Genomic DNA, 23,644 nt, shown 5'->3' on the forward strand with positions numbered 1-23,644 from the left:
AACAATATGGAGGATATTTGCCAACATGGCTATCATTAAGATTTTGATGTACACAATGAATGATAATTAAGATTTAATGGCATCATTTGTTAATCAAACTCACCATAGCCTTCGCCTGAAGATGGGATTGTGGAATGTTAAGCATTTGTGGATGTGGATAGTGTGGTATTACACCAGGTACTCCAAACTGATTCAGTCTCATTCCTTAAAGCAGGAGAAAAGTATTGAAACATTGTAGAAATCTCAGAGACCAGGTCAATAAATGAACAACAGTTCTAGGGGTATCTTCTTTTGATATCAATGCACCTAAGAAGCTGCACCAGTCATTCCTAATTTAGGAGAACAAATCCATGATACTTGCAGCATGGCCATGAGGTGGTTGAAGCTAATTCAATCAAAGTACTTATGAAATAACTGTCCAGAAATTTGATTGCTTTCAGTAGTAGATATTTGAAAATTGACTTCTTTCTGGACATTTCGCGTCACTCCAAAAATATGGAATTTCCATGCATACTTGGATTAATGCAGAAATCCCACAGCACAGCTCATTCCCCACCACAATCAAGGAAAATAACTAGAATTGACACAAATTTAAGTGATTTATGAAAAAGGCTCACTGTAAAACTGATCATAAAACCTACAGCTGCTTGAGATCCAAGTGACTGTTTAGTGGAGTTTTAAGCCATTTATTGCAAACTACTGTGAAACTCCAGTAATCCAGCACCCCAGGACTTTGGTGGTGCCGGACTAGCAAATTTTCAGACAATTGGATGTACCTCTATTAATACCCAAATATACTTTTATTTCACTTTAAAAAAAATGTTACACAGTAGTATAATAAATTTTCCAGCGAGTTTGAAGGGAGAGGAAAATAGAACCTGGAGAGTTTCAGCTTGACCATCTGGCCCACAGTCCTGACCTGACCCTGGTCCCAGCTGCGCTCTGGGTCTTTGGTTCACACCCCGGACTCTTAAGCGAGTCAGATGACAAATCATCAGGATTTCCAAACAATTGGTTGGTAGATTATTAGAATTATACTGTAAATGGATTTTACAAAATAATTTGATGTGTAATGTTGAGATATAAATTCAAATTTATCAAAATATAAAAGTATCTTAAAGTGTAAAAACATTATATTTCTGCTTCGATCTTAATTACATTGTGGTATGCTGGTAATGAGAATTCTTTTAATTTAATAAGCCCCTCAACCAGCTTAATGATTTCTCAAATGCGGCACCACAGGTATGTTTAACCTGAAACCTCACAGCAAAGGGCATTGGAGAAAGGAAAGTTTACCCCAAGGGATTGCCAGATTTGAAAAAGAAGCCTTTGTTGAGATCTGCAACAAGCAAGGTTGCTTTGCTGTCTACCACTAATTCTGAATTGAGACAAGAGATTGCAAATGCTAGAACCTGGAGCAAAAAAATAAACCTCTGGAAGAACTCAGCGGGTCAAGCAGCATCTACGGAGTCAAAAGGATGGTCGACATTTCAAGTCGAGACTCTGCATCAGGGATGAGAGTGTAGAGGGAAGATAGCCAGTATATGGAAGTGAGAGGGAGGGATGAGACAGAGACTGGTGGATGATAGGTGGAACTAGATGAGGGAGGGATGATGGGCAGATGGGCAGATGGAGCCAGATGGGGGAGGGGAGCAGTAAGAAATCTGCTTGAGTTGAATCACTCCTGATTTTCACTCTAAGGTGGTGAAGTTACAGATAACTGGGCTAACATTGGGAACTTGCTGGGTTGTTTAACAAAATGGCAAATAAATAAAAAATGTCTTGCTAATAATTTGAGTTAAAAGCAGTGTCACACTGCAGATGGATGGTTCTCATGATTCCTAATATGTTTGGAATATGCCATTATGGATGCATGGTAAAAATTTCAGAGGAAAAAAAAGCAAAGTTTGGCTTAGGAGCTACAGTGAGCTGCATTCACATAGCAAAATTTATGTAAAACTCTCAAATATTAAATTATAAACTGTTGCACACAACAGAATCTACCATAATTTCACATTCCATCCAGTATATACCTGGGAAAGGTGTTGGACCATGCTGAAATAATGGAGGTTTGCTTGCAATGGAATAATATTCAACCGCCCTCTTGAATTGTTCAATTTTATCTTCCGTCCTGGACTGAAAACAGAGCAAACAAGTCAAAAGATCCACAGAAGTCCATTACTAATTTTTGTGTAAATAAGCATCTGCGATTAAATCAAATTCCAATAAACCATGCGAGCCAAAGCTAGTCACTAGGTATATAAACTTAAATAAACTCAAATGTCATTTACTTGTGAAAATTGTTTTGAAAATGGCTGAAAATTGAATAAAGCAATAGATTTGTCTCATGAAGAATACAAAAGAGCTATCCATGGAGTAGGCAGCACTTAGCCCTGTCACCCCGTATTATCCAAAACTATTTAACTAGCATTGTACAAAAAACACAGGAATATTATGATCTTTGGGGATATAAAGACTGAAGTAATCATTAATGATTAACATATAACATGATCTTAAACTTCCACGTTATACAAAGTAAAAACAACTTTTTGATGCACTACAGCAGCTTTCGATCTTTTGTGTATTCTGCAAATAATAAAAACTCAAGATTGAAGTAAAGTCCCAGAAATCTACTACAAAAGTTCCAATGACAGATCCCCTACCTCAAACTGCAACTTTAACCTTCTACCCTCATGCCTTCCTACTGCCCATCTCCCAAAACACCAGCAGATAAATCCCACATTATTGGCATTACCTATCTGACAAGGAGTGGGAACTAGTTAAAGTCTGAAATTATTATAATCATTATTAAAGCCAAAAGGCTACAAAGTACCTAATGGAAGTATAATGTGGTGTTCATGAGCTTGTGTTGAGCTTCACTAGAGCGATGTAGAAGGTCAAAAGCAGACAATTCAGAATGGGAAGGGGAAGAATTGAAATAGCAATCAACTGGGAGCTCAGGGTTGCACCTGCGAACAGAATGGAAGTGATTTGCAAAGCAGTTGTCTCATAAGTGTTTTCTCTTCCAAAAGTAGAGAATACTGCATCTTGCCCTTGTCTTGATTTGCAACATTTTCAGACTCACATTTTCACCTGCCTCATACTTCACCCTCTCGGTCTTCACTCATTATGCATCAATTTTTCACATTATATCTTACACTCTGTCATTTAACGTCCTTCAAGCTTCTATTCCTATCCTTTAACCTCCACAGAAGTTAGCAAATGGCCTCAGCAAATTCTTGGTCAGGGAAGTCAACTGAAGTTCCCACACAACACTATTCAATAATCTTCACTGGCAAAATGCACGTTAGGCAAAATAGCCTACAAGTCTTTACTATCTGACTAATAAAACTCTTAAGACAGATACCAATGAATGATCAAACAAGGGCCCTGCATCCTAACAAAGGATCAGCATTTTTCATCAATGACAGGAAGGAAAGAGGAAATATAAATAACAATCATTCATGAATGTGCAATATAAACATGATTGTTTTTATTTGCTACATACCCGAGAACGTTTAAAAACGTCTTTAGCAACTGCATCCAAGTCACCAATATCCTGAATATTGCGAACATATTCAGCAACTGCTTTTATCACTACATCACAAGGTGGTAGAACAAGCTGGTGTGCTCGTACCTGAAAGTACAGAAATCCAAGAGTTGAATATTTAAAATAAATTCCAGTTCTCTAACTCATTGTTTTAGAAAATTGTAACTAATTTAAATTTTTTATAGCATTTCAACATAAAAAAACATTCAACTACACTTCACAGAAGCATATTCAGACAAGAACAGGATGTGAACCAAAACAGGAAATAGTAGGAAGGGTATCCGAAAGTATGATTAAAGAGGCGAGTTTTAAGAGTGATCCTTAGGGAGAAGTGGTGGAAAGATTTAGGGATAAAATTGCTGCCACCACTGCCAATGATGGACCAAAAAAAATTGGCAGGGAAGGATCCACAACTAGAGAAACAAAGGACTGCAGATGCTGGAATCTAGATGAAAAACATGATGATGCTGGAGGAACTCAGCAGGCCAGGCAGCATCCGTGGAGAAAAGCAGGCAGTCAACGTATCGGGTCAGGACCCTTCTTCAGGACCGAAGATAGGAAGAGGGGAAGCCCACTATATAGGAGGGAAAAGTGGAGTAGTGATAGGTGGACAAAAGAGAGGAGGTGGGGTAGGCACAAGGTGATGATAGGTAGATGCAGGTAAGAGATAGTGATAGGCAGGTGTGGGGGGAGGAGGGGAAAACAGAGCCACCAGGTCAAAGGTAAGGAGACAAAAAAAAGGGGTAGGAAAAAGAGAGACAGGCTAGGAAAGGGAAAAGAAGCATGGTGGGGTGAGGGGGTTGTGGGGAAGGGGATGTGGATTACTTAAAGTGGGAGAATTCAATGTTCATGCCATTAGGCTGCAAGGTTCCAAGATGGAAAATGAGGTGCTGTTCCTCCAGTTTGCACTTGGAATTCTCCTGGCAGTGGAGGAGGCCGAGGACTGACATATCTGTGATCGTGTGGGAGGGGGAGTTGAAGTGACTGGCAACGAACGGGGAGATGCAGATCGCGGTTATGGATAGAGTGCAGGTGTTCTGCGAAACGGTCACCTAGTCTGTGTTTGGTCTCACCAATGCAGAATAGGCCACACTTGGAGCACCGAATGTAGTAGATGATATTAAGAGAGGTGCAGGTGAATCTCTGTCTCACCTGAAAGGTTTGTTTGGGTCCCTGGATGGAGGTGGTGTAGGGGCAGGTGTTGAACCTATGGCGGGGGCAGTGGAAAGTTCCTGGGGTGGGAGCAGGATGGCTGGGGGGTGAGGATTGAACCAGGGAGTCACGGAGAGAGTGGTCCCTGCAAAAGACAGAAATGGGCGGGGAAGGGAAGATATGCTTGCTAGTGGGGTCCTGTTGGAGATGGCGGAAGTGGCGGAGAATGATCTGTTGGATACGTAGACTGGTAGGATGAAATGTGAGGACAAGGGGGACTCTATCCCAGATTCACCTGCACCTCTCTTAATATCATCTACTGCATTCGGTGCTCCAAGTGTGGCCTCCTCTACATTGGTGAGACCAAACGCAGACTAGATGACCGTTTCGCAGAACACCTGCACTCTAACCACGATCTGCATCTCCCTGTGGCCAGCCATCTCAAATCCCCCTCCCACACGATCAGATATGTCACATATATGTCAGTCCTTGGCCTCTTCCACTGCTAGGAGAATTCCAAGAGCAAACTGGAGGAACAGCACCTCATTTTCCATCTTGGAACCTTGTAGCCTAACGGCATGAACATTGAATTCTCCCACTTTAAGCAATCCCCACACCCCTTCCCCCACCATGCTTCTTTTTTTCTTCCCTTTCCTATCCTCTCTCTCTCTTTTTTCTACCCCTTTTTTTCCTCTCCTTACCTTTGACTCAGCCCCCGGAGGATGTGCTCTCCCTTCCTCCCCGCACCTGCCTATCACTATCTCTTACCTGCACCTTGTGCCCACCCCACCTCCCCTCTTTTGTCCACCTATCACTGCTCCGCTTTTCCCTCCTATATATCAGGCTTCCCCCTTTTCCCATCTTCAGTCCTGAAGAAGGGTCCTGACCTGAAACACTCACTGCCTGATTTTCTTCACAGATGCTGCCTGGGCTGCTGAGTTCCTCCAGCATCACTGTGTTTTTTATCAAGAATGCACAACAAGTTAGTATGAAAGAAATGAAAAGCTGGCTTGGGTTACACAGGCAGCAAGGGACAACACTGCAAAGCAACATAAACACATGAACAAGAACTTTACATTGGACACAGTGGAGAACTGTGAATAAGCAAACAGATGAGGAAAATGACAATGAGAGAAAAATCTCATTTTTAGAAAGAACGAGGACAGCAAAGTTTCATAAAAGCAATAAATAGAACATGGAAGTTGTAACTAAGGCAGAGATAGACATATAGTCACAGATTTGTTTACTAGTAATATTAGAGATGAAGGCAGGTGGGCTTTCTGATATTGAGTGCTTGGTGTCAAAAGTTCTCTTCACGCTAATATGAAGCACTCGTTCAATGTGAATCAAAGGGTAGGGAATGGCAAGGGTACAGAATACGAGAGGGTGGGGGGTGTAAACAAGGTTATGGAATGTAGACAAACGTAAAAAAAAATTGGATTTGGTGGTCTTAAATGTTTAGATTGAGGAAACTATGGCTAATTCAAGGCAACATGTCACACATGCAGTCTGATTCCAGAGGCTGTGAAAGGAATCAAGAGAAGCAATCAAGAGGTAGAATTGGGTGTTATCAATGTACATATGAAACTTTGGATGACATTGCCATAAGAATTAACTCATGTGAATAGATTTTTTTTATATTTCAGGAAGCGCTAAAGTTAATGAAATCCTTTTGTGGGTGATCACTGTTTCAATCCAAAGAAACAGTGCATCCAATTTGTGTTTGGCTAGGGCCCAGAAAGAGCAATGAGATTAAGTCAGATATAAAACCAGTAAGTATGGGAAACTCTCAGCAGATGAAGCAGCCTCTTGTGTTTCTTTCTTCACAGAATGCTGCCCGACCTGCTGAGTATTTCCAGGTTTTCTGCGAGGGCATTTCCTAGATTTTCTAATGCTCAAATATCTGTTTCTCTGTTAATGTTTGATGTTCAATGTATGATGACCAAGATTTGAGAAAACATTCCCCACACCTCTTGTTACAGGATGTGTTAATTCCACTTGAATGAGCAGTTAAACTTTCTGATATTGCTTTAGAGTGCATGAAGTATCAATTCTATGAAGATGTTGTTCTGATCTGGAAAATGTATTGTCTCTAATAATCACTTGTACATCTAATGTTTTAAAGCTATCTGGATAGAAGCAATGAATATAAATTAAGTTGCACAAATTCAGCCTGTCAAGTTGGACATCCCATTTTGTTCCACTGATAGAGATTGCCAGATTAATCTTCCACCAACTAAAATCTTAAATTGTATGGGAATATTTGCCGGTGATTAAAACTTAAAACAAATAGAGTCTGTGGCTTAAACCCTTAAAAAAGGTAAAATATGTTAAAAGCAATTTTCCAATCCTGTTTGATCATAAACTGGTAATGAAGCAAATTGGAAATTACCCTCTTACTTCTTTAAAACATGTACCGCTAATTTAATCATATTAAAATTTGTTGTTATGAATAAAGTACCAATAAATTCAAATGGCAGAGTTCAATCCAAGATTTTTAAGTGTTTATGTTGTAATAAAGTTCCATTTGCATTCAAGGATACTAAATAAAAATTTTTGGAATGGTTTCTCTTTTTGAAAAAAAAGTACAGATTTTTCTGCAGCTTTAATTTTAGCTGTGGATGAATCCAAATGCTACCATGTGTTGTTTCCAGTTGTGTTTGATTGTTTTCTGCACAAAGTCAAACTACAGGGCATGAGTCATGCTGAAACTAAAAACACATTTTGAATGCACACAGTCTCAATCTTGCTATCAAAACAGGAGATATTCAAGTCCTGGAAGAAAATTAAAAGGCCAAAGACCAATTCCTCATATCAAAAGATTTGGGCATGATCAAACACAGGTGGATACCTCTGCTTTACAGTTTGGAAGATAATAACATCTGTATATACTGTAGATAATAAATTTAGCTCTAAAGGTAAAAAAAAATGAAAATAACTAAACTATATCAGCACAAAGAGATTAATTCAAACTCATAAAGGATCCATTTATTCTTTCAGTAAGCTCTTAAAACAAGCTATTGTACAAGCACATTTCTGGGTGGAGTTACCAAAGCAAAAATCTGTAATTGGTTCAGAAACAATTAGATGCTGTGGAAGTGAACACAGACTAGGTAGTTTTCTTTCTGGATAGATGACCCAAGATCAGACAAGTAGTCCGCCTCATCGGTATTTATTTTGTGAAACAAGATTATAATATCTTTTTAAACTATACCAACATACTGTGCCACATATTACCCAAATCCACAGCAGGACAAAAGTGGTCATGAGGAATGAGTGTCCAAGTTTCTACTGGATATTCCACAGAATAGGTTCCCAATTCCAAGTCCCTTGCCAAAAGGAGACAGAATGAAAGTTAGATTCCTACCCAAAGAAAAGCAAAGAAAAATCAGCAGCATTACTCTTCGGAAATCTTGTTCACCTCCAAGCAGTCAGTAATTGAAGCAATGAAGCATCCAAGGAATGGCAAGCACATCAATAACTTCCCAAAACAGTGGTTTTATCAAGAGAAATGCATATAGTACAGGAAGAAGAGAGAATAAGATGAATAGGAGAGGAGGACAAGCAAAAAAAAATTTGAAGAAGTCGAGCGATAAATGTGCTATCAACTCTGCTTTAGATAACTATCATGCTGAGGGTAGAAAATTCTGGTTAAAGAAATATTTCAGCTTCAAATATTCTGGCAACAGTTTTCAAGAGGTTTTACCATATCAATCACTGAAGGAAAGCTCAACCAGCTGCAATCATTACCATTACCACTATAATTATTTTTACCTTTAATGAGGCTAGAGGATGGTCTGGACCCAGTAAACTCCAGTGAAAGGCAGCCAAATCTTCATCAGGTAGGATATGGTTGCCTAATGGGAAAGGAGAAGGAAAATGTAAAATAAAATGTTTTATTTTCCAATATAAAATGTGATAAGACCACTTACGTCGTCCTTTTTGACCAGCGCTATGCTGAATATTTTTTTAAAAAATCATAATAAAGAAAGAAGACAATTTGAACAATGAGAAATATGGAAGTGCACCATTTACAGTGACAAAAATCAAGTGTATACTAATATTTATTCATAAGATATCTTTATTAGACACATGTATATTGAAACACACAGTGAAATACATCTTTTGCATAGTGTTCTGGGGGCAGCCCACAAGTGTCACCACCCTTCCTGCGCCAACATAGCATGCCCACAACTTCCTAACCTGTAGGTCTTTGGAATGTGGAAACCCACACAGACACGGGGAGAACATACAAACTCCTTACAGACAGTGGCTGGAATTGAACCCAGGTCACTGGCGCTGTAAAGCATTACGCTAACCGCTACACTACCGTGCTTACCTGCTACACTAACCGTTAACTACAAATAACATCCTTTTATCAGGCAACAAGCATCACCGGATTTGTTGACTTAAGCTGCCCAATAATTTATTATTTGCAATAGCACATGCAATCACCAGCCATAGCCAAATTTCTGTGGTCAGTCCAACTGCAATAGATCCAAGCATCAAGAATCTCTTGCATTTGCCATGTCAGTGAGGAAGTGAGTAATGGGAAGCTGTGATGCTGCAAGATGTAATGCCCTACAGCACCTTAAGGGTCAATCTGCTTCTTTTTAAAGTTATTAACAGCAAACTTAATAGCTATGGAGAATTCAGTGGATCACAGACCATTCCAAATCAACGATATGGACATCAAGATCTGAATTATCAGCAAAAAAGTTGGAGTTTCCTACCAGAGTACTCACTGTAAACTTTGAACCACCCTCCCTCTGACCCCAAAACAAAATATCTTATCTGAAAGCACAGCAGGAAAAAGATCTACACTAGGCCATCAAACAGATGACAACCCAATGCACACATCAGATATCAAGCAGCCCTTCAGAGTCATAAAGTACTCTCTAGCCTTGTTCTTAATTGCAAAATCTGCTCATTATTCTAGGATTATCCTTTTATCCTTTACTGCAAGCAGTCATCATAATACATTCTCCCCCATCTCTGTCAGCCTCACTTCCAATAACATACATCATCTGGATTCCAGCAACTGCAGTCCTTTGTTTCTCTGAATTCAGTTACGTGCCTCATTTTAATCCGTCTCTAAGACCATCTATTTCTACCACCATAACCTGCACCCGATTCTAACCGCATCTGAGCTCATCTCCCTGCATGAATATTCCAATAGATTCAGAGCCAGCTTCCCTCATTGCAGTCTCTATAAACTTGACGTTGCAAACCCTGCTGCCCACGTCCTAACCTACAATTCCTGTTCACCCATCATCCTTATGGTAAATGATATCCCTTAATTCCTGATTAAGTAAAATTGATTTTAAAATTCTTAACAATTTTCAAATCCATTCACACTTTCAACCCTCTCCACCTCTCCAACTTGCTCCAGCCCCATTATCCAATGACATCCATGCTCATCATCTGGCCTTTTGAACTTTCAATTTGAATTTAATGACACTACCTTTGGCAACCTTGAGTTCAACTGCCAAGACCTAAAAGCTCTATGATTATCTCCCAAAATATCAGTACCTCACTACCATTCTTTCCTCCTTTAAAAGAGTCATCGAAACCTATCTCTTTGAGCAAGCCTTTGGTCCCAATATCAAATTATGTGGGCCAGAGTCAATTTTCTTTCTGGAAAACACCCTAACCTTGGAACATATTTGCTCTAGGATAATTTAAGGGCAGCTATGTTAGACACATTACATTAGAGATTTAATCAGCTTCCTTTTGCCGCTAGATATGTTGTTTAATTGGTGGAAATACCAAAGTAATGTCTGTAGGAGTATGACTACTGTCTGTCTCTGTGCACCAGCATTCACAGAACAGGCTTCATGCATTCTCTATATTCTGAAAATTGTAAACCCATGGGCCATGCCTGCCCATAGTAGGAATGCAAAAACTTGCAGCGAGCCTGTCTCAGGAGTCAGCTGCCATGAAGCAGGAGCCATTCAAATAAGAGGCCCTAGTGATCAAAAAGCAGCCGAATGGAGCGTAGTAGTAGTAATACTGGGATTTCTTAAACTCCTATTACCCAGGAAGCACTATAGCAAAATGAAAAACTCAGTCTGTGGTCACCCAAAGTAAGCATAATGTTTAGTGAGCAAATTGAGGTCTGGGAGCTTTCAGCACATTTTATGGTATGCCAGATTTTAGTTATGCAGAAAAGAAACTGCAACTTTGTGAACCCTATCACTCTATTTCTGCAGCCTTTTAATGTTTCACAAGAAACAGAACAAACTTAGATAGTTTTTATTCTTCCTGTTAACCACACTTTTAGACAAATATTTACCATGTTCACAGCAGCAACCTATGCATTTTAATAGCTTTAATTACAGTTCCAGGTACTTCAGGGCCTCCACTAGCATCACACATCAAACAAATAATATAATCTACAGGCCTGTACCTATGTAATCCTGAATGGTGATGCCGGAGAATAGGTGCAGAGCAATTACGTCACACTCTCCTCCTATTTCACCATAATAGGTAACAACATATTTGCCATTGGAAACACACTATGACATAATAGAAGGGAAAAAGGCATCTCAACAGTAAACCACAATGATTCCAAAAGGATCTCAGTTGCAGAGCTGGAAATGAAAACAAAAGGAAAAGTTCAGCATCAGTATAGTGAAATCTCAGCATTACTACTACTCTGCTTTAACTAATTTGCATTTGTAGTTTGGCAACAAGAAACCCTGATTTATATGGGCAGGTTATTGAAACAGCATTAAAATGAGCAGATGGAGTAAAAATTCCAATGTATGATGCCGTCAGATTATTGAACATTAATTTATGTGCAGCTGCCCACAAGCTGGTGCCATAAATCTTCATCCAATTGGGTTTATTAAACTCAAGCATATAAATTTGATTAAGCCATCAGAAAACGCAAACTTAATGTATACTGCAATCTGCCTCAGATATCACTACCCGAGGCTTAAAGAATAAGGTTTTTGATCAGCAGCATAAAGGTGACCACTATTATTTTTTGAACTCGAGAAATTTGGATGTTAGATGGTCTTGTTTTTCATGTAAGCCAAAGCATTGCCAAATGAGAACAGGTACTGGCTGGGGTGGTGATCATCTTACATTCTGTAAAATTTAATTGAGATCAATGTAATCTTATGGATTATTTTTTTCATACTGGTGGGTACTTGATAGTCAGCATGGAGAGGGTGAGCTAAAAGGTCCATTTCTGTGCTGTATGACTATGACTTTAAGGTGCCACATAATGTCATCAAAATTGAACCCCAAAAAATAAATGGATTGTTACAAAATGGATAGAAAACTGGCTAAGTAACAGGTGGTTTGTGTTGGCAGACAGGTAGTTAGAGGAGAAGCACACTCCCTCCAACACTGCTGTTGCATTTGTGTGTGCTCCCACAGGGACTTGAGGTGTTCAGTGCACTCTGAATGCTTCTACTCCATTTAAGGAGCGACTCTTCAACCATTGACAAGACCCAGTTGAGGAGACCTCTTTAGATGACTTGTTGAAATACGCAGATTCTGCACTAATGTATTGTCACACTCGCATGTACTCGTAGGCAATTCCTCAAGGGTTGAGGATGGTTTATGCCTGTATACACCTCAAGATCTACAAATTATATAATCAACGTATCCTGCAAAATATATTTTTGGGGAGAACTCATGGAATAGCATCGTCCTGATTAACCAGAGAAGTGTCTGCTTGTGCTCGATTCCCTGCTGCCTCAAGAGAATACCTTTTCAGTTTGCCCTAAAATGCCCTTTGGCCTTGATCTGGAGATCATTCTTGAGCCCTGCTGTAAGAAGATAGAAATTCTATCTTCTTTCCTCTCCATGCACACCACACTTTGAGAGATGGTACCTCTTGCAAAGTAACCCAAGCAACTTCATTTGGAAATTAAAAAGTTATCATGAGAATCCATGTATGCCTGTAGCCCAAACCCTGCATCCAACTGAAGAACTTCTAGCACTGACAACATGGACAAAAAATACTATACCTGCAATTTAACTGTCCAAGTGCACACTATTTGTTTGGTACCACTATTAACCTGTGCCTTTTGATAGGTGTATTAGGACTTGTGTGTTGTCCAGATGTTGAAACTTATTCCAATCAGTCAACCATGCCAACTGCACTTTTATGATTTACAACATTTCCTCCAACAGAAGGCATCACAAAAGAATTACTAAAACACTGGCTAAGATTTTGTGGTTGAAATTACAAAACAGTCAGCGTCTGACATGAAATGCGAGACTTGAAAGTTACTTCAAGATTTCTGTGCATAAGTAGTTTAACACAGAAATCTCTAAGTTGCTTTCAGTGACTCAGTGCTCCTCCAAATGTTGTTTTACAAGTTGTCTCCATTAAGGGAAATTACTGAACTGATAAAAATTTCATTCTTGAAATTATTACAGTTTGTTGGGCAAGGTCCAAGAGCTTTTAATGGTATACTAAGCTATAATTGCAGCTCAGCATACTCTCGCCCTGAAAAACTAATTTTGTCTGTAAGGGTACATAAGTAGTTCAAAATACAAAGAGCTTAAAATGTTGTGTATTTTATTTGTATATTCTTTAAATATATATTATTTTTAAAAATGTCTATTTATGATTTTTCAACTTCTACTTAATCTTCCATTTATTGCTTTGTGATCTGTAAAATGATTAAAATATCAAAGTTTATGCTATTTCCTTCATGGTTCTATCTGATTAGCTAATTTGAGCACTTCGAAGTTGTGCTTTCGATTCCCCGGAGTCAAAACCAGATAGCAAATACAGCAAGAAAGAGGAAAGACTGTGCTAGAAATCACCATATCTTTATGGTCAACTTCCAGATCAATGTAGTCATGTCACCAATGATAGCAAACTCCAGGTCACTGGGTTAACTGAGCTTACTCAATAGGTACCAAAACTCCAGACTTCTCTGAAACAAAATATTCTCACCTCATTGATCTTTTTTCTGCCAGTTGACTAAAGTTTGTCACCTGGTTACTAACCAGTCAGTAAAAACAGTTTCTCTGCACCCCACTCCCCCCCCACTCCCTACATTCAAGCAGCACCATCACCAACCCTGTAGAATTGTGGACATATTTATTAAGTCCCTCAACTTTTGCTGCTCTTTTTCCAGCTTCTTCACATAATCTAGTACCATGCAATAAATCTCTTCTACATTCTCTCTAATGGCTTGACATCCTAAGACCTGGATACTATAACTCAGGCCGAACCAGAAACTCATCTAGTTTTCCTTAAATCTACCCCTCCATATTCAATTTTTGACAGCCACCTCAACATACTGCCAGGTCCAAAGATGTGTATGTGAACTTCCAGGTCTCTATGTTACATACCCCGCTTTAAATTGGTACCACTTAATTTCCCCCCTCCCTTTTTTTAAAAAAAGAAACAACTTACATGCATCTCAGCAAGGGTTGAAGTTAATTTTGTGAATTAAAGAAAGTTCCAACATCTTGAGCTTTTCAATCAAAATCATTCAACAACATGGCTTTATATATAAACATGCACAAAGATTCCAAAGTGCCCAATGAATGGTTCCAAATTAACATAATCAAAAGACATTATACATGAACCTCACTGTCCTATTAATTGTGGCTATATGAAGTGATGCCATTATATCATTTGGGATTACCTTTCAGTAGTTAAACTATTATCAACATCAAAAAAAAATCCAAAAGGCTTCAACTGAACAATACTGAAATTTATAGAGTATCATAACAATATTTTCTTTAGTCAAGTACAAAAGCATTAAAGAGAGAAACTATGACAATGAGCAACACTGGAAAAGAAACTCAACAACTTGCTGAATAGAACTTACAAAAGATAAAGTTACCTATAAATTGAGAAGAATCAGAGAAATAACTAATGCCAGGGCAAACTTCCATACTTGGCTTTACATGCAGCACAGAAACCATATGGTCTACGTAACTAATGAATGGGTGAATGCCAAAAACAGGCTGCCAACTTCCCCTCTCTGGTCAAAAATACACTATTTTTATATATATACACACATACTCTCAATAAAACAATGACAACAAGAAAGTATAAATTATGGAACAGCAATCAGGTGGAGCAATGTCAGTATTGGTGACAATGAAACTCACTAAAATCCATCTGGTTGACTACAGTTCTCCAGGGAAGAAACACCATCATCCTTAACCTGCATGGACTATATGTGACTCCAAATCCACCAACAGAGTTGATTCTTAACCCTCCTCCCTTGCAAAACTACCCAGGAGACAGTCTAGACAACATATGCTACCCTTATCAACAACATCAATGCCCCATAAATGAATGAATAGAACTGTCAACCTACTTCTAGGATCCTATTCTATTCTCTCAGTTTAGTTTTTCTGATGATGCCAAATTCAATACCACTGCTTCCAGGATTTTGCCCCCCCCCCCCAACCGAGGATTTCTTTTGACAGCATTCACCTTATTTCCTGAACTTCTGCTCTCACCCTTTCCACTCTCTACCATAATCCTAATAGGTTTTCCTTGTCATTACCTTCCAACCAAACATCTATTTCTAACACCTCCAGCACGCAGCTCCTTCAACATTCTAAATTGGTTATTCCCACTTTGACACCTCAGCCCACTCTTCAATCAATTCCAACACCCCACTTTCCTTCTCTTCTACAATTTTCTGTGCAAGCACAGGAGGTGTGCAACCTGCCCTTTTACCAACACACAGATTGCTCTGTTACACAGCATCATTCAATTTGAAGTTACATGCCAAATTCTGGATTATCTGTTATTTTAATTCTCCTCTCCACACCATCTGTCCTCTGTTCCCTACATTGTTCCTAAGCAGCTCAACTTTAATTGGAAGAACATCACTACATCTTTCGACTGGACACTTCACAGACTTCCAGAAACATGCTGGGTTCAGCAACTTCAGATCATAACTTCTATCCCATTTACAACTCCCACATCCATTCTTGCCTTGCATCATTATCCATTTTGTCAGTTAAATCTTTACTCCGTGTATCCTCATTAGACTCTCTCTTTTATTCTTTCCTTTCCACCAACTGCTTAAAATCTGCTACATCTCTTAGTCACTGACTCTAAATGTTAACTTACTCTTTCAACAGATGCTGCTTAATCTGCTAAGTATTTCCCTTTATAATTTTGCGATGTCTAATTATGATAATGTGCTATGAGTCCCTCTCATCAGTATCCATCTGAACATGTTTTTCAATGTGCACAAGATCACTATTTGATTTCAAAACTAAATAAGGATCATTATCTGGATTTGCCATCCAAGGCACCCTCCACCACCCCTCACTGGTGCATTCTATGATGCCCATCATAGATGTGGGTACAGTTCCATGAAGTCAAGAAGGGAGTAGGACATGAGTGGCTCTGAAAGTGCTCAATATCAATTCTGGGCCATGTGAAATTTCATGACAAGTTCTGCATTAAACAATTTTGCAAAACCAGAGAGCAGTTAGTCACTTCTTCAGGTGATACTAACTACTAACATATGTCACAAAACAACTGCCTGGTTTCTATGTGCTGTACCATGATACAAGCTCCTCCAGTTGCCTTCCTACACATCTGCACTTCTGGTTTCTCTGTTCTATGAAAGAAATATTCATTCATGGGTTGGCTGAAGTGGCTGTTTGTGCAGGAGCAATCTTCATAGTCCTGTCATGTGTAGTTTTATCAATCCTTTTTGTTAAGCTGTACTACTTCCAAGAATAGGCGTGACATCTTTAAGGTCTACCACAAAAAATTCCCATTGCTTCTCTCTTGATTTTGTGGATTTAACACCTTCACAGAGCATCTTCCAGCAGGCTTCAATGTACTCTTGCTATATTCACCACCATATGACTCATTAGTTTCAAGTGCACTGCATCAAGATTGATGACTTGCCGAATTCACTTGGCAATTACATTGTTTTCAAATGGTACAATGAATCTGACCCTGCCTCTGTTCCTGCACAGATGATTTCATCAACTCACTGGACATTCCCCATCTTCTTCATCACGCAAAATTATAAAAGAAGTCACACCAAGCTGACTTTTCTCCTTTATATGCAGGGCAATTCTTGAGTCAGCCGATGATGCTGTCATCTATAATACCAGCAATCCCTGAGCAATCTCTGCATCATTTTCCCTTTTTTGCCTTTTGACTCACTGTTTACCACATGTATTGCTTACTGCTGGACATCCAACATATCTAGTCTGGCTTTGGATAGTTCCACAGCTTTGCACGCCTGTATGCACTTTTCTAGAACAGGCTGTTCCCTCAGGATGCACTCCAAGAAACCACAAATAATCCGATCACTGATGAGGGAGTCCTTCAAATATACAATTATCTATTAACAGTCTTAGCTCAGTTAAGAAAGTTTCAAGTGATTCTCCCAGCTCCTGGTTGTATGTAAAGAACGACTAATGGTGTCGCAACAACAACCTCATACTCAACGGGAGAACACACACCAATCTTCATTGAGGGGTCAGTAGTAGAAGGGGTAGGCAGCTTCAAATTCCTGGGTGTGAACAACTCAGAGGATCTACCTTGGGCCAAACACACTGATGCAGTCACATAGAAGGCACACCAGTGGCTCTACTTCATTAGGAATTTGAGGAGATTTGGTATATCACCAAAGACTCTTGCCAATTTGTACAGATGTACAGTGGAAAGCATTCTGACTAGTTGCATCACCCCCTGGTATGGAGGCTTCAATGCACAGGATCAAAAGAGGCCGCAGAGAGTTGCAGACTCAGCCAGCTCCATCACGGCACAACCCTCCCTGCCATAGAGGACATCTTCTAGAGCCAGTACCTCAAGAAGGCGGCATCCATCAATAAGGACCCTCACCACCCAGGACATCCCCTCTTCACGTTACTACCATCGGGGAAGAGATACAGGAGCCTGAAGACCCAACATTTCAGGAACAGCTTCTTCCCCTCCGCCATCAGATTTCTGAACGGTCCAAGAACACCACCTCATTATTCCTCTTCTGCACTATTTAGTTCTGTAACTTACAGTAATTTTTATGTCTTGCACTGTACTGCTGCCGCAAAACAAATTTCACCACATAATGTCAGCAAAAATAAACCTGATTCTGAATGTTAGTTACCATACTTTACATCCACCACTGAATTGCTCACAAAGCTCTGTTGGGTAGAGAAGCTCACCTCCAACCAGTCATAAACATGGGCATCAATTTTATTCAGGTATTAGAAGTCAATTACTGACAATTTAGAAATCAAATATGACAGTTCAATCATGGTGCAGTAGTTCAGCACTCAAATGATTAATAAAATACACTTTGTTGTAAAAGAAATCACCAACATGATATCATTTATAAGCTGTGGGAGCAGATCTTTCAATTTTTAGAAATTTTAAACTGCCCAAGGTGTTGACCAGTCCATAACAATGCTGTGCAGTTAACTGCAAATGTTTAAGATTAAAAACCAAGCAGCTTCCAACAAATTCTTTTGTTTTGTTCTGTCTTTCATAGCCAATGGGGCACCTCAGTTGATGGATAATTGGGGGCAGTGGGATTGGGGTGGCGGTTATACAGGCTCTGCAAGACCTCTAGATGTCCTTCATATTCCAAGAAACAGTGGAACAGGACATTGGTTATTGTGCCAGTGAACTTAGTTAATGACTGATCCATTTCTCTTAATACCTTTACCAAACAAATTCTACCTTGTCTGCTAATCAAATTAATTGCATTTCTTCTGCTTCATATGGTTTCCTCAGTACAGCATTAAAGTTTACCACCTATTCACCACATGACTGCCAATATTCAATAACCATCACCTCGGCTTCAACACCTTTCCTTTCAACTATCAAATAGTAAAACAGACAACTTTTAATATTGTGATGCTTACTGAAGTAAGCTCCTCCATGAAGATGATACCTTAACCAGTGACACCTACTAAGTTTTCAATACTGTCTTTTAATGTCTTCTTGGACAAGATGCATTTTCAAAACCCCAAAACAAGGCAAGAACTGGCCATCTCCACTGTTCCTTTGTGTACCTGTTTAAACACGGCTTACCAAATGTCATTTCATTTAACTAATGTTTTTCATTTATATTTAGTTAGGCCCTCATATGTAGCACACTATTCCTCCAACAAGGGACTGGTTAGTAGGAATCTTGTTCCAGATTTCTGCTAGCGACCAAAAAATAAACACATGCACGATAACAATGCAGCTTTAAAAGTCATGCGAAATTTTGTGCTTTGGGCTCTACTCTACCCTTGTAATGGAATAGTTAGGACCCAATATATACACAATATGTATCGTCCATCACTGGGCACCGCCAGACTGCTGAAAAATTTAACCTTAGAATATTGCAAATAGTAAAACAAAATACATTATTTTTCTTCCTTATTGGAATATACTTCTAAGAGACCCTCAGGCAAAGGCTGGCACAGCCAAAGCTTGTGGACCCATGTTGCTGTCAGACAACTACTAAAACTTAGCCACAAAATCAGAGAGCTGAGTTTCTGAATTAGCTGAGTAAAACTAAATTTTCTACTGCTTATCCAGGAAGATGAACCCTAACAATCTGCGTACTTGGCTGCAGCTTATTACAAAATGAATAATAACTGTTCTATCCCTCAGTAATGTGCCTATTTCTTCAAATCAAACTATTAAAGCTGGCAGTCTCATTAACCATTAGCACTCCCCTGTACAAATACACAGACACCTGACTCAAGTATTAAAATATACCTCTGCCAGGTCCCAAGTGTTCATGTATCATGTTGGAGCCACTCTGAGCTTTAAGAACCCCAACATTTTCTTTATCCTCGAGGCTGAATCACACAATCTAGTTAGCCTGGAAGATGGCTTTACAGTTCAATAATTTCATCATTAAGATAAAAGCAATAACTCAGAAAATAGCTGATACAAATTGCTTGAACCTGTCCTAAGAGAAGCATTTTCCTTCAGCAGCTACCAGTACTTCTACTAAACAGATTCTCAAAACATATGGGCAGAACTGCTGATTATGAATGGGGAGTTTTAGATTCCAACAAATACAAATAGCATAAGTCAGGAAGACGAAAGGCAAATATCAATTTCAGCCACTGTTAATTTTTCTGTCAGTAACAGTATTTCTGAAGACAAAGTAAAACTATATCTGATGATTTTTAAATTCCATTTACAGTAGCAAATGGCAGCTGAGTGAATTATTTGACTTCTATGTAGTTGATGGATTAAAAAAAAACTGAAAACAGTAGAATACCATATTGTCCATGGACCATTAGAACCCAGCCTCAATGAAGTTTGAATCAATGTTATGAAAGTTTTTTCACTGTGTTGAAAAGTAGCCACATATAATTGATTTTGAGTCCTTTCTCTCTATTTTCAGCTTGTATGCTCCTACCAAGGACAGCCACTTATCATTTTCAAAGCAGACAAAGCTTATAGGTGCAAGCAATGAGAATAACATCATAAGTGTATAGAGGGGTGTTTCTACAAGATTCTGGTTAAAACATTTTGGAAAAATATAAAATGCTTTACTCAACAACTAACCACAGTGTCCATAATAAAGAATTATTTAATCAACAATATTTACATTTTTAGCAAAATAATCTTATCTCTGTGAATAAGCTTTAAAAAGATGACAATTTTACTGAAAGTAGCAAAATATTCCAAATCTGTTTTGATTTACCATCAATCGCCACATTGCCACACAATATTTTTAACCACTTAAAACATAAACAAATTTTAAATATGATTGCAGGTAGTATTAACATTTTTAGCATAAAAAATGCTCGCAAATCAAAACAAAGTGCTGTCTGAGCATTAACAATCTGATAGCCTATGTGTAACAATAATCTGCAGACACCAAATTTTGTTCCATGAGATTACTTATCCCAAGTTTGGTTGAATTTACTATTATAATTCCTGTATATACTATGTAGTTCCAAGCAATATCTCACTTTGAGGCCATAAAGTCTGGCCCAGCATTATCACAGACAAACCTACAAGAGATTATGCTAGAAAACCTTTGGCATTTAAAACCATTCAGTGTTACTGTCCTTAATTTTTACTAAATGAACTTTGTTTCCCTTTGCCATGATTAATTACAGATGATCAGTACTCAATTCTTCCAAACAATACAAAACAGCAGATTTTGGGGAGGAAACTGAAATATAGCCTATTCCCTATATATATAGCTATATCAAAAAGAAGCCACCTCAAAGCTCTTTACAGCCTATGTACCTTGAAGTGCAGTGACGATTGGTACATATGTTATTATGCTAGGTGCTTCAACTAGTTTATCATCTAGATCCTCTAATTAGAATGCACGACATCATCCAGAAGTAAATTACAAAACCACATATGATGAAGTTTTGACAAATCCTCATCTACAGTTAAGAATACTCTCAATTTTTTTAGTTGAGAATAATCTCTGCATTTATGTATTCTGCCACTTCAAAGCTGTTACTATGAGAACAAAACACACAGTATTCAAATCCTTTTTTATTTCTTAATTACCCTGAAGTCCTCACTGACTGCTTATTATTTATTATACCACCTCTCTTCATTGAAATGATTTCATCTTAATCAATAAGACCACTCTATCCCTCACCATTTTTCCTATCTTTCCTGTACACCTTACAAACTGGAATATTTAGATCCTCCTCCTGACCACCATGACAGCTATTGCTGATTACTTCAGTAATGTTTATCATATCATAACGGTTCTATATATAGAAAATTTTTAATCTGATCTACACTGCAGAATTTGAAATCTCCTTCACAGTGAGTAAGATAATGTTATTATTCTTGCTCAAATCATGCTAGGTTGCTCTTACGCAATAGCCAAAAAATAGTACCCAGAAAACAAATTGGCAAGTGAATGGCAAGCAACCCAAGCAGCAAAGGAAACACTGGAAAGACAGGTGTCCATTAAGAAATGTTTAAAAAAATCTTCAATCATTTCAAAGCTGTAAAACATTCTAAACACAGAAATAAATTTAAGAATTCTTACATTACAAATTTCTAATGGAATAATAATATTTTAAAATCACAGACAAGAAACTATTTCCTTGCCCAAGTTGGAACAATCAAAATTATGCTTTCACAGAAAATATATTCACCCACCTAAGAGTGCAGCAAAGATAACAAAGCGACTAGGATTCAGATCCAGTTGCTTGGCAACTTCATGCATCAGGTATTGGCTGGTAGTGAGGCTTTTGCCATTCCGGCTCAGTTTAAGGGCATGGGCACTGAAATAGTACTGGATGTTACACAATGCATAATCCGAGTCATAAGCAAGCAGACCATGGAAACCATTCTCTCTGCAGAAGGCTATCACTTCTTGATGGTGATCTTCAATGCTCTGTGCAACCTGAAAAATAATCAGGCATTTTATCTAAGCATCACCTGGAATTGACACAAAACCTTAGAAAATTACTTTTAAGGAGGTCATTTGATGTTTCCACGTTTCTTGGCTATACTATAAAACCATAATTTTTATGGAAGTTTCACATTAACCACAACTGTCTCAGAGATTCCATATGCACAACTTAAATTCAATTTCAACTTCTGTAATATTCAATAGGGTTGCTGTAAAGTAAAAAAATCCATAAGCTTGTATGGGAAATTATGTTAATACTTAATATTAATACATCACTTAAGTATTCCTCCCCTCTATTTTAGGGCATCCACACCCTCAATTTTCTCTTCATTTCTCCTGTATCATTGGGTTTCAGAAGATTCTTGTTCAAAACTGAAATAAATTACAGCTTTTGTAACTGTCGCACAATGATTAATACAAACATCCATTTGATTTTGGGTTAGGATCAGCAGATTCTGAAGCAATTTGTAACAAATAGAGTACTCTTGGAATTTGTTCGCAGTTAGGAGATCTAACATATTACAAGATCCCAAAAGGGTAAAAGTGGTAATGAGAGGATAAGTGAGGCTGGTTAAACAATAATAAATATCAGTCAGGATACCATGACAAACTCCCTGATTTAACCCAAATCGGCACTGGATAGAATACATCCACCCGTGAGGTTAAAGGAGATCTCAGTTTTATGTCTCAGCTGGTAGCTCTAACACTGCAGCAATACCAGCTCACACTGCACTGCTAACCTAGATTTTGAGCTCAAGTTTCACCATCCCCTGAATCAGAGGAAGGAGCCATCCTCAACAGCAACACATCCACCGCTTATAAAAATTGTTGCCACATTAAGAGTTATTGTGGTTATAGTTGACACAGATCTAAATGGTTGAAACATTGAAATTACTCCAAATAGTTTACACAAGGCTCAATTTCTCCGTTTCTAGGTTGTACTTAAACACTTCCTAACAATGATTTGACTATAACACTTTATTCTGCATTCTGTTATTGTTTTTCCTGTATGGATGATGATCTGTATGGATGGCATGCAAAACAAAGTTTTTCACTGTACCTCAGTACATGTGACAATAATAAACCAACTTACCTTACCAATTTTACCTCTTCTAGTCACATCTTTTGCTGCTATCGTTCAATTATCGCCTTCTTTTAATTAGGACCATCCTTTTTTGTTATTTGATCTCTTCTGCCCTCCACTCTCATCCAGATTTTTCCTTTTGCTCCTTCCCTTCACCTACTGCTGTTCAAATTTGCTTCCATGTCTAATTTTTTCCATAAGGATGACTACCACTAGTTTTAATTATTGATAGCAATTCATCAAAGCATTACAAGTTTCTTTTTTTTACAAAATCTCAAGATTCTAAAAAGAGATTAAAACAATCATTTTGAACTACAGGCAGTCCCCAGGTTACACAAGGGTTTTGTTCTTGAGAACTGTCTGTAAGCTGATTTTTCTGTATGTCAGAAACAACCATTTTCTATAGCTACCCATATCGTAAAGTTCTGCATATAATACTTTCATTTCATCAAATATTCACCAAAACACTACCAATAATTAAACTAATGGAATTTACACTGTGTCCAGTTGTGAATGAATACCACAAAACAT

At 38.4% G+C, this 23,644-nt stretch overlaps 1 protein-coding gene across 3 annotated transcripts in view; it reads right to left on the bottom strand.

Annotated features, from left to right (window-relative positions):
• LOC127571646 (constitutive coactivator of PPAR-gamma-like protein 1 homolog) overlaps positions 1-23,644 on the bottom strand; it is a 110,753-nt gene that overhangs the window by 66,859 nt on the left and 20,250 nt on the right. For all 3 annotated transcript variants that reach the window (XM_052018223.1, XM_052018225.1, XM_052018226.1), the window contains exons 2-6: positions 21,774-22,020; positions 8,477-8,559; positions 3,509-3,637; positions 2,034-2,136; positions 104-204 (exon numbers count right to left, since the gene is read on the bottom strand). In XM_052018223.1, the coding sequence (XP_051874183.1) occupies positions 104-204; positions 2,034-2,136; positions 3,509-3,637; positions 8,477-8,559; positions 21,774-22,020 (663 nt within the window). The remainder of the gene's footprint in view (positions 1-103; positions 205-2,033; positions 2,137-3,508; positions 3,638-8,476; positions 8,560-21,773; positions 22,021-23,644) is intronic.

This window comes from Pristis pectinata, chromosome 6 (genome assembly GCF_009764475.1).
Source record: "Pristis pectinata isolate sPriPec2 chromosome 6, sPriPec2.1.pri, whole genome shotgun sequence".
In the NCBI taxonomy this organism is placed as follows: Eukaryota; Metazoa; Chordata; class Chondrichthyes; order Rhinopristiformes; family Pristidae; genus Pristis; species Pristis pectinata.